General features: G+C 40.4%; 1 protein-coding gene and 1 pseudogene across 7 annotated transcripts in view; one reads left to right on the forward strand and one right to left on the reverse strand.

The window, feature by feature from the left end:
- CSNK1G1 (casein kinase 1 gamma 1) overlaps positions 1-12,083 on the forward strand; it is a 197,648-nt gene that overhangs the window by 64,296 nt on the left and 121,269 nt on the right. For 6 of the 7 annotated variants that reach the window (XM_074392832.1, XM_074392834.1, XM_010351633.3 and 3 more), the window contains exon 2: positions 5,300-5,700. In XM_074392832.1, coding sequence (XP_074248933.1) covers positions 5,520-5,700 — 181 coding nt within the window. In that variant the 5' untranslated portion in view covers positions 5,300-5,519. Of the gene's footprint in view, positions 1-5,299; positions 5,701-6,813; positions 7,288-12,083 lie in introns of those variants that run through there. The other variant, XM_074392833.1, reaches the window with a different exon arrangement.
- LOC104653380 (PAXIP1-associated glutamate-rich protein 1 pseudogene) lies at positions 1,790-5,038 on the reverse strand (annotated as a pseudogene).

The raw sequence follows: 12,083 nt of genomic DNA on the forward strand, positions 1-12,083 counted from the left end.
GCTGTCATCCGGACAGTAGCACAATCATAGCTCACTGCAACCTCGAACTCCTAGGCTCAAGAGATCCTTTTACCTCAGCTTCCCAAGTAGCTGGGACTGCAGGCACACACCACTATGCCACTGCGCCAGGCCTTTTTTTTTTTTTTTTTAAAACAAAAACCAAAACCAATTCTTTAAATCTTCTTTCTTGTAGTAAAAAGTTATAATACGTTTCACTTATGTCCCCTTTCCTGTTGGAGAAGGTGAATCAAGTGGAGGGAAGCAAATTGATATTCAGGCTGAGAATCAAACTGCAGATTTCTAGCCTTGATTTTCTGCCTCTCACCTACTTTATCCATATGTAAACAGGCTGTTTCTTTATGGCCGGGAAAAAATGGAACAGAATTTGACTATTGACAATTCCAGAAAGCACCCAGATGAGAATACTTAGAATTGGATTTAAAACAAAACCTACCAATGCCTTTTTTTGGGGAAAGACAGGGTCTCTGTTTCCCAGACTGGAGGGTAGTGGTATGATCACAGCTCACTACAGCCTTGACCTGGGCTCAGGTGATCCTCCTACTTCAGCTACCCAAGTAGCTGAGACTATAAGCATGTGCCAACCTGCTAAGTAAAAAAAAATTTTTTTGTAGAGATGGGGTCTCAGTATGTTGACCAGTCTGGTATTGAACTCTTAGGCTCAAGTAATCCTTCTGTCTTGACCCAAAGTTCTAGGATTATAGGTGTGAGCCACCACACCTGGCCAAAATCGGTTCCTTGGTCATAAATTTTCATCGTTTGAAGTTCTCTTATGCCTTCTAAAATGGGTGAAAATTCGGGTTATAGTTTTCCAATGACTGCTGCCTTTTCACAGTGATTACAAGCCAAAACTTGTGACCAAGAAACAGCAAGCATGAGGACCAAAAGAAATATGTGGTGGATGAAGAAGTAGTAGATCAGAAAGAACCTGACTTGCTTTTGAGTTTCACATACACTTACCGTATGATCCAGCAGTCCTATACCTATAAACAATTTCATCATAAGTTGTGTAAGAGAGATTTAGAAGCCTGGCAATGTCTGTTTTGATTATTAACAAAAACCCAATGTGTTTTGATTTTGAAATTTAAATATTTATCTACCTCACTTTTGATAAAGCCAATATATGAGAATCTGAAATACACAAACAGTGAATCAACGAAACTTTTTTCAATGCTTTTATAATAGAACTTAATTTTCTTTTAGACTTCATGCCACCTCCCCTATACTGTTTTACATGAATTTAAGTAGAGAGCTCAAATGATAAGCTTTGAGTTTGTAATTGAACAAAGGGTGGTGATAAATTGGATTTTTAAAAACTTAGTAACTTTAATTTCTTAAATGAGAGATGCCACGTAAAGTAGTATTGAATACTATTTATTTTTCTTTTCTTTTTTTGAGGCGGCATTTCACTCTTTCTCTCTCTCTTTTTTTTTTTTTTTTTAAAGAGATGATAGCTCTGCATCTTTTATTTCTGACTCAGAAAATTCGGCCCCAGTCTCCAAATATGTGTTCAATAGAAAACACGCACACGCTCTCGCGTGCGCACACACACCCTCTCTCTCTTCCTCTTTCACACACGCACACACACACACATTCTCTCTCTCTCTCTTTCTTTTCTCTCTCTTCCTCTTTCCCTCTTTCCTGCAACATGCTGTTTGGGAGCTTGGGGTTTCTCTCTTCTTCCCATGTTTCTCAGTGTCTGGGCTGGGGAAGGAGGACCCAGGCCCCAGCAGGTACAGATGCGGCACCCTAGAGGCTGGAGTAGCAGGAGTCAGTATTTCCGCTGCTGAGGGAAGAGACTGCTCCCTAAGGATTGGAGTTGGGTGCTGGTGGGGCTGGGGTCTTCTGAGTCCAGGCTGAAGAGGTCCCTCCCAGTACGAAGGATCTTCTCCTCCAGCTTCTTGTGTCGCTTCATGTCCGAGAGCACCTTGTCCAGGCGGGCCTTGCGTTTCTGGCTCCGGGCTGAGCTTCCTGGGGTGCGTCTCCGGTCAATCAGGGAGTCCTTCGGTGTCACTGTCTCATCATCAAAATCAAATTCCGTGGGCATATGTGGTTTTTCCTCTTCCTCTTCTTTGGCCTCCAGCTCCTCATCGGATCTCTCCTCTTTGCTCTGGGCCTCGGGCGTAGGCGGCCGGCGGGGCAGGATCTCTGCTTGCAGCTCCAGGGTACTGTGGGCAGCCAGCAGTTCATAGAGCCTCTGGATTTCGGAGGGCTGGGGCATCCAGGGCTGCCCATCCGCGGGCAGCTCCACCTCCTTGTCACTGCAGGGCACACACCAGTCGGCATTTCACTCTTGTTGCCCAGGCTGGAGTGCAATGGCACGATCTCGACTCACTGCAACCTCTGCTTCCCAGGTTCAATAGGGTTTTTAATTTTTAATCAAATTTTTTTTACTTTTATTTATTCATTTTGGCATGCTTCAGCTCTCTTATCGGGGTTTTTTAAAATGTAATTTCAAAAAGATTTTAATTTTTCTTTTAGAGACAGGGTCTTTCTGTGTTGCCCAGGCTGGAGTTCAGTGGCAATTTACAGGCATGGTAATAGCACATTGCAGTCTTTAGCTCCTAGGCTTGAGCAGGACTCCCATCTCAGCCTCCCAAGTAGCAGGAGACTATAGGCACATACCATTGCACCTGACTTCCACAGGTTTTTAACCTGGCAGATACTATATGTTCTTCTAATACATACATGTAAGTATACATGGATAATGAGGGCTATGTGTGATTATTCTACCTAATGGTATACTAGTCTAAGTGCAATAGAAAAAATTAATGGAAAGTATTATAAAAATAACCTCCATCTGTTGGAAGAAACAGAGTGAGCAAAAATGAAAAATATGAAAAGAAATAGACAATGTAATACAGTTTCCAAATCTTACAGATGAGACTATCGTAGTAATAATTTTTGAAACTTTGTGAGTTAGTTGAATACTTATAAATTGGCTAAATGGGCTAAGACACATTCTACTTCTGTCTTCATATTAATTTATAATGGAAGGAAGTATAGTTGATAGTATCACATAGACATACTCCTAACACTTATGATGTTTTTTCTCTTTCTAATATCGTTTGAGGGACTTGGGCAAAAGACAAGGATAAGCAGGGGATAGTGGATATAGTTGGAAATAGGAGAAATAATGAAGAAATATGAATTCTTAATGTTGTTCATGTATGAAATTCAGTAGTTGCTGACCTCCTTTCATTGCTTTGATTTTTTTTCCTTTATATAATATACATGATAAATGTAAATCTGTTGTAAAGCAAAGAAAACCAAAAATGAAAATAAGCAGTTAATTTAAACTATAATAAAACAAACAGAGGCTGGGCATGGGGAGTGACGCCTGTAATCCCAGCACTTTGGGAGGCCGAGGCAGGTGGATCACCTGAGGTCAGGAGTTTGAGACTAGCCTGGCCAACATGGTGAAACTCATCTCTGCTAAAAATACAAAAAATTGAGGCCGGGCGTGGTGGCTCAAGCCTGTAATCCCAGCACTTTGGGAGGCCGAGGCGGGTGGATCACGAGGTCGAGAGTTCGAGACCATCCTGGTCAATGTGGTGAAACCCCGTCTCTACTAAAAATACAAAAAATTAGCTGGGCATGGTGGCGCGTGCCTGTAATCCCAGCTACTCAGGAGGCTGAGGCAGGAGAATTGCTTGAACCCAGGAGGCGGAGGTTGCGGTGAGCCGAGATCGCGCCATTGCACTCCAGCCTGGGTAACAAGAGCAACACTCTGTCTCAAAAAAAAAAAAAAAATACAAAAAATTAGCCAAGTGTGATGGCAGACACCTGTAATCCCAGCTACTTGGGAGGCTGAGGCAGGAGAATCATTTGAACCTGGGAGGCGGAGGTTGCAGTGAGCTGAAATCACATCATTGTACTCCAGCCTAGGCAACAAGAGTGAAACGATGTCAAATAAATACATAAATAAAACAAGCAAACAGATTACATTATTGGATTATGTGCCCACTTGTACAGTTGGCTCACAGCTTTTTTTTTTTTTTTTTTTTTTTTTTTTTGAGATGGAATCTTGTTCTGTTGCCCAGGCTGGAGTACAGTGGTACTATCTCTGCTCACTGCAACCTCTTCCTCCTGGGTTCAAGCAGTTCCCTGCCTGCCTCAGCCTTCCTAGTAGATGGGATTACAGGTGCCTGCCACCACATCTGGCAATTTTTTTTTTTTTTTTTTCTTTTTGTAGTAGAGACAGGTTTTCACCATCTTGGCCAGGCTGGTGTTGAACTCCTGGCCTTGTGATCTACCCGCCTCGGCCTCCCAAAGTGCTGGGATTACAGGCATGAGCCACTGCACCTGGCTACTCACAGTTTTTTACTTGTTACTGTAATAGGGAATTACAGGTGTCCTCAGGAAGTTTAGAGTATAGACATCTTTGTTGTATAATTGGTGATAATAACCATATATTTGTTCTAATTCTCTTCCGTTTTTAAGGAAAATATTTATGATAGTGAAATATAAGCGCCTGTTTAGTATGTGATTGGTGATAACAGGTTTTTTTTTGTTAAGAATACTCACATGGTTTATCAAATATAGCGTCAAAATTATCTCCTTGCAAACATTTGTGTTAGGCTCAGTTCTGAATTTGGACACTGCTGAATGCTGGTAGAAATGAATGTCATGTTTAAGATTTTTTGGTTTTTGGCTTTATTTTTACTTTGGGGTTCTGCAGTGGATCTCCTCAGGTGCTCTGTCATTGCACACTCAGTATACAGCAAAAACCACCAGTTCAGCTTTTCAGAACTTTAGGATTGCTTAGTATCGAAAGAGTTTTGGAAATTCCTTCATAGAGGTTGTCTGTGTTGATTGGTAACTGTAGATTACATAATTCTTGCCAGTGCTTGGTAAATGGTAGGGAAAGGGAAATGGGGCAGTGAATAGTCTCATTTCTTGTAAGTTCTGGCAAAATTAAAAGGAAGACCTTTAAATTAAATCGTCCTCAGTTTCTTTAACTTGGTTTCAACACTGCTATATATTTCTGTTAGTCAGTGATGAAAAAACCAACCGTCATTCTGTTTGGTCATATGTACATTATTAGAAGAAAGCAATTTATATTTAAGGCTTGTGTGTCTCCTCAGCTTCTATGGTTTGCAGCCTGCTGAGCTTATGTGAATAATCCAGATGGCTAAACTGTTGGAGGATAGAAAACCAAAACCCATTTCAGGAAGCTATGCATTTTGCCCACCTTTAGATAGGATTCATTCAATTAGTAGTGTCTGAATTTGTTTTAAAATTGGATTTTTAACTACATGTGTTCTTGATTTTTACCTAGGTTACAAGATGTTCACCTAAGCTTGAGACCTACTGACTACATTTCCTACAGGAACTAATCAATGTTTTTTCGTCTCCTGGAGATACATTAGAAACAAGTATGGTGCTAAAAGAACTCCTTACCTTTCTCTAACTACGATTTATTTGGACATACTTTTGTATTGAAGAGAGGTATACACACTGAAGCTACTTGCTGTACGGAAACTGTGTCCTGTAGGATCATGGACCATCCTAGTAGGGAAAAGGATGAAAGACAACGGACAACTAAACCCATGGCACAAAGGAGTGCACACTGCTCTCGACCATCTGGCTCCTCATCATCCTCTGGGGTTCTTATGGTGGGACCCAACTTCAGGGTTGGCAAGAAGATAGGGTGTGGGAACTTCGGAGAGCTCAGATTAGGTAAGAATTGGTTATGTCAGTGACTTCCACTAACAACAATACCTATAATAAGCTTTGGTGTGTTTCAAAACAAGCCATTTATAGTTTTACAAGAAATTTTTGTTAAGTAAAACTTGTTATAAGAAATAATTTGTGAAGAGGGACTATGGTCAATGTCAATTATAATTGTTTTCTACACTTCTACATTTTTTACCAGTTCTGAGATTTTCTGATGAACATAGAGTTGTATACAGACACTAATAAAATGCAGACTGTGATTTAGGAGGTCTGAGGTGGAGCCCTAAATTCCGCATTTTTTTTTTTTTTTTTTTTGAGATGGAGTCTCACTCTGTCACCCAGGCTGGAGTACAGTGGCATGATCTCTGCTCACTGCAACCTCTGACTCCTGGGTTCAAGTGATTCTCCTGCCAGGATCAAGCCAGGATGGTCGAGATCTCCTGACCTCCCAAGTGCTGGGATTATAGGCGTGAACCACTGAACCCGGCTAATTCTGCATATCTTTACAAATTCCAGGTGATGCAGATGGTGTTGGTCCTTTAAGAAGGGCATAAGGCCTTGGTTTAAGGCTGGGATTATAGGCATAAGTCTATAATCCCAGCACTTTGGGAGGCTGAAGCAGGCAGATCATTAGGTCAAGGGATCGATACCATCCTGGGTAACATGGTGAAACCCCATCTCTACTAAAAATATAAAAATTAGCTGGGCATTGTGGCACACGCCTGTAGTCTCAGCTACCTGGGAGGCTGAGGCAGAAGAATTGCTTGAACCTGATAGGTGGAGGTTGCAGTGAGCCGAGAGATCTCACCACTGCACTCCATCCTGGCAACAGAGCGAGACTCTGTCTCAAAAAGAAAAAAAAAAAAAAAAAAAAGAAGGGCATAAAGCCTTGGTTTCATTCACACTCTGCCCCTGAAAAGAAAAGAGCAAATCCTTACTCAGTAATATCCAGGCTTAGTCTGCAAGGATATATACTACATCCTGTTTGGAGAAGTTTTCCAATAGATAATATGTTTGCATTTCTTCCTGGAGTTTCCAGCATTAGAATTAAGTTAGAACTCAAAGAAGTTAGGCAGTTGTATTTCCCAACCAAGGCAATGACTTTTCTGTTTTAAGTGTGAAAAGTATGAATTTACGGGTGAGACGACAAATAATAACAAAATTAACCAGCCTGAAGATGTGAAATTGGGAGGAAGGTACGTTGAGTGTTTATATATTTGTTAATGGTTCTCCCTTGGTGAATGGGATAGAGAAAATGAAATGCCTTATAAATGTATGAAGTTGGAGATTAGCTTGGAGAATGTGAAAAGGTCATCTTTTAGGCCAAAGTATTTTCTTTTTCTTCATAGCTCTTGAGACTGTGGATTAATGTGAAGACTCATTGTAAGAAACTTTGGCCCTTGTGGGTGGGAACATAATGTAATTATGTTTGTTATCTCTGTTACTTCTTTTTTTTTTTTTTTTTGAGATGAAGTGTTGCTGTAATGCCCAGGCTGGAGTGCACTGGTGCGATCTCAACTCACTGCAACCTCCGCTTCCTGGGTTCAAGTAATTCTTGTGCCTCAGCCTCCCGAGTAGCTGGGAATACAGGTGTGTGCCACCATGCCCAGCTTATGTTTTTTTGCATTTTTGGGGAGACGGGCTCTTGTCATGTTGTCCAGATCTGATCTGATCCCCCATAGAGAGCCTTGGAGAAACATCACTATGCTAGCGAGAGACCATTTGAATTTAAGAGTGATGAGAATGGATTTGTTTTTCTGTTAGAAGGCTACCAACCTGGAAATTCAGGACTTAATTAGGATAATGAAAGGATCTTTATAGTTAGAATTGTGTTTGGGTTAGCAAAGCCAGCAGATGCTACATAGAATAGTAGTAAGATGTGTAATTTCACATTGCTTTCTTTTCTAGCAATTACAGAGTTGCTTTAACGTATAGTTTTGTGAAAATTCCTTTATGTCATATATTGACTTTGTTTAAACATCACAGTAGTACGTGCTTTAAATAATTATGACATAAACATCCACAAAATGGTAGGTAGTAGACCTATGAATTCTAAACAGAGAGCAAAAAAAAAAAAATGCATCTAGCTTGTGCAAGATGCATAATGATTGCTAAGAGGCAGTTTCTAATGCATCTAAATCTTTGAATTCTCAAAACATCAAACAGTTGTTTCATTTCTGTGAAAGTGAAGAAAAACCTTGGTCAATGAAAAGTAGAAATCTGTTTAATCACTTAAGTCTAGATTTGTATTTTAAGTTTACATGGGAATAGAAAAATTCATTCAGTTAAAAACATACACTTACAGCCCATATATATTTTTCAGAGTAGTATTGTGTTTTGTTTCCTCTTTGAATATGAGATAATTTTAATATTTCTCTTTTGGACTTGCCCTTAGTCAGTAGAAAGAACTTGTCTTTCTTTTCAGGTGCTTTTACTCTTCTCTGCTCATCAGGTTTTCATTAGCCCTGGGACCATACTGTTATGACCTTGTATCTAGAAAAGATACTTTCAGAATCATTTGGCATCTTCCTAACAAGAGTGGGCTGTATACCCCATTCCATCATTTTCTTGCTCTAATATTAGCATGGAGAAGATTGTAAACTATAAAATTCCAAAGTCAAGGCAGGTACAGTCAGGCTTCCGTCATGGCTACCACCTAGAAGGCTGTGCTTCTCCAAACTAATTTCCTTTCCTAGTCACACTGTCTCTTAAACAGCCAAATGTATTTCTGTTTTTGTTTTCGTTTTTTTCTTCCTCTTCCTCCTCTTCCTTCTCCTCCTCCTCCTCCTCCTCCTCCTCCTCCTCCTCTTCTTCGTCTTCGTCTTCTGTCTTCTTTCTTCTTTCTTCTTCCTTCTTTTTTTTGAGACAGGGTCTTGCTCTGTTGCCCACACTGGAATGCAGTGGTATGATCATAGCTCACTGCAGCCTCCCAACTCCTGGGCTCAAGTGATCCTCCCACTTCAGCCTTCTTAATAGCTGGTGCATAAGAACACACCCAGCTAATTTTTTTTTTTTTTTTTTTTTTTTTTAATGTTTTGTAGAGCTGGAGTCTAAAAGGCTGGTCTTGAACTCCTAGCCTCCAGCAATTCTCCTGCCTTGTCCTCCCAAAGTGTTGGGATTACAGATGTGAGCCACCACAACTAACCAACCACATGCATTTCTGCTTCAGAGCCTTTACACTTGCAATTCCTTTTGTTTGCAGAATTCTTTCCCTAAAATTTTGCATAGTGGGTTGTTTCTTATCCTTTAGGCCTCAGTTTATGTCTTATCTTCTCAGAGAAATATTCTGTCCCTTCTTCCCTATTTCTATTTAAAAAAACATGTTTCTCCTCTAGCATATTCTGTCTCATCAAACTGCTTTATTTTATTCATTGCATTTATTACTATCTGAAATGACAATATATATGTGTTCCTATTAATTATGTCTCCTTACTTGAATAAGCCCCTTAGAGGGCAGGGATTATTTCTGTATTCTTTAGTGTTATTTGTGAGATGGAAGAATAAAAAGCTGATAAATAGGAAGAGGGGGAAAAATAAAGCATACTTTGCTTTGGGCTCCAGGTTTATGTGGGGGTTGTGGTAGGTAGTAGACCTATGGATTCTAAACAGAGAGCAAAAAAAAAAAAAAAAGATAGTGCATTTTGGTTCTCTGCAAATGTTGCCACCCCATTAAACATCTTTTATTTCTTTTTTTTTTGAAATGGAATTTCACTCTTTTTGCCCAGGCTGGAGTGCAATGGCACAATCTCAGCTCACTGCAACCTCCGCCTCCCAGGTTCAAGTGATTCTCCTGTCTCAGCCTCCTGAGTAGCTAGGATTACAATCGTGTGCCACCACACCTGGCTAATTTTGTATTTTTAGTAGAGGCCAGGTTTTACCATGTTGGCCAGGCTGGTCTCGAAACCACCTGTCTTGGCCTCCCAAAGTGTTGGGATTACAGGCATGAGCCACTGCACCTGGCCCCCATTATACATTGAATAACTATTTCTTGAATATTTGCTGTGATACTAGACTCTGGGAAGAATAGAAATAACAAGATGTAGTTTTTATCCCTACATATACCACAATCCAATGGCAGATAGAGAAAAACAGTTTGCCAGACAAAGTGGTAATATAGCAGATTGTAGGCTGGGTGTGGTGGCTTATTCCTGTAATCCCAGTACTTTGGGAGCCAAGGCAGGCAGATCACTTGAGCTCAGGAGTTTAAGACCAGCATGAGCAATGTGGCAAAATCCTATCTCTACAAAAAAATACAAAAATTAGCTCAGTGTGGTGATACACACCTGTAGTCCCAGCTACTTGGGTGGCTGAGATGGGAGGACAGCTTGAGCCTGGGAGGCTGATGCTACTGTGAGCAAAGATCACGTCACTGCGCTCCAGCCTGGGCGACAGAGTGAGACCCTGTCTCAAACAAACAAATAAACAAAAAAACAGATTGTATAGTCAGAGAAAGTTAATAAAGGCTTCAAAGAGGAGGTATGATTTGATGATAGGACAGGATTTCTGCTTGTGGACATAAAGAAGAGCTTGTGCAGGATGCATAATCACTAGATATTGTGCAAGTGCCCCGTGTATTATCACAGTAGCAGTTAGTTATACATGACTGGGTCATAGGATGTGAAGTGAAAAAAAAAAGTAATACAATGAAGCTTTTATGTAACATTGTGAAGTGTTTGCATATATTAAAGCATTTGGACTTTATCCTGTAGGCAATGAGGTTGAATCATCAGGGATTTTACAACAGAGGAATGACATAATCTAGCTTGTATTCCAGAAAGAGAATTCAGGTTGTATTGTAAGATTAGACCAAATAGGAAAGAAGTTGACATCATGTAGATTTTACTTACCATGTTATACTTTGTTCTTCTGTCTTTCTCTCCCAAGGTATGCATTAGGGGTATTACTTTGCTTTATTAATCCTCATATTCTAATTCCTTTCACTGTGTGTGGTATGTAATGAGTACTCAAGAAAGGCTGAATTGTCCAGGTCAGAAGTGGCAGGGCCTTTGGTCTTAGCTCTGAAAATGGCAGTGAGATGGAGAGACGATGAGGTAAGTTAGAAATTTTAGACAGAGACTGTAGGCAGGATTTGGTCACTAATTATTTGATGGGAAGGAGTCAAAGATGACTAAATGTGCCAGCTTGAGGAGACCATGTGAATGAGGAAGATGTTAACCCATTTATGCTGAAGGTTGCAAATATTTTTTTTGAAAAATCAGACCTTGGTGATGACCTGGACTAGTGGGATATAAATAACTCCCACAAACCTAGCATTCCAATAGTGGAACACTTGGCATAAACGGATTAATAGAGATAGGAATATAGGACTAGGGAGAGTGGTTGGGAAGGCAGGTAAGATAGAGTTTGTGGTTGTTTGAGGCCTGTGTGACACATACACAGAAATGCCTATCTGAGACTTTGAAAGTTTAGGCTTGAGGTAGGAGGATTAAGAAGTCACCACCAGACCAGGCACAGTGGCTCACGCCTGTAATCCCATCACTTTGGGTGGCTGAGGAGATCGGATCACCTGAGGTCAGGAGTGCGAGACCAGCCTGACCAAAATGGCTAAACTCAATCTCTACGAAAAATGCAAAAATTAGCATGTGTGGTGGCATACGTTTGTAATCCCAGCTACTCCAGAGGCAGGAGAATTGCTTGAACCCAGGAGGCAGAGGTTGCAGTGAGCTAAGATCGTGCCGTTGCACTCCAGCCTGGGTGACAGAGTGAGACTCCATCTCAAAAAAAAATAAAATAAAATAAAATAAAGAATCACCATATAAGTGTTGATGAACACTGAAAGTCTAGGAATGATGCTTTGTGGAGCTTGTTTGACTGAGAGAAGGAGGAATGCTGGAAAACAAAGAGTAGAGGGGCTAAGCAGGAGAAGGCTAATTATTCTCTTTGGTCTTTTATATTTTCTAAGATGCCTCCTTCCCCATGTTTTTTGATCCACCTTCCTCAGCCTCCCGAAGTGTTGGGTTTATAGGTGTGAGCCACTGCTCCCAGCTCTTCCCCGTCTTAAAAATGAGCCACGTGTATTTTGTCTTCAGAAAAAAGCAGTAATTGGCTAGGCACCACTGTTTCTGAGTTGTTTCACTGTAATGACCTGCAGTTCCATCCATGTTGCTGCAAAAGATGTGCAATTTTATTTTTTAAGTGCTGAATAGTAGTAGTTCAGTGTGTGTGTGTGTGTGTGTGTGTATGTAGAAAATATATCTATATATACACACCACATTTTCTTTATCTCATCATCCATGAGGGACACTTAACTTGTTTCCATATCTTTGGTGATAAACATAATGTGTGCAGGTGTCTTTTTGATGTAATAATTTCTTTTCTTTTGGGAAGATATTTAGTAGTGAGATTGTAGGACTGAATGGTTGTTT

Source organism: Saimiri boliviensis, chromosome 2 (assembly GCF_048565385.1).
Source record: "Saimiri boliviensis isolate mSaiBol1 chromosome 2, mSaiBol1.pri, whole genome shotgun sequence".
NCBI classification, from domain to species: domain Eukaryota; kingdom Metazoa; phylum Chordata; class Mammalia; order Primates; family Cebidae; genus Saimiri; species Saimiri boliviensis.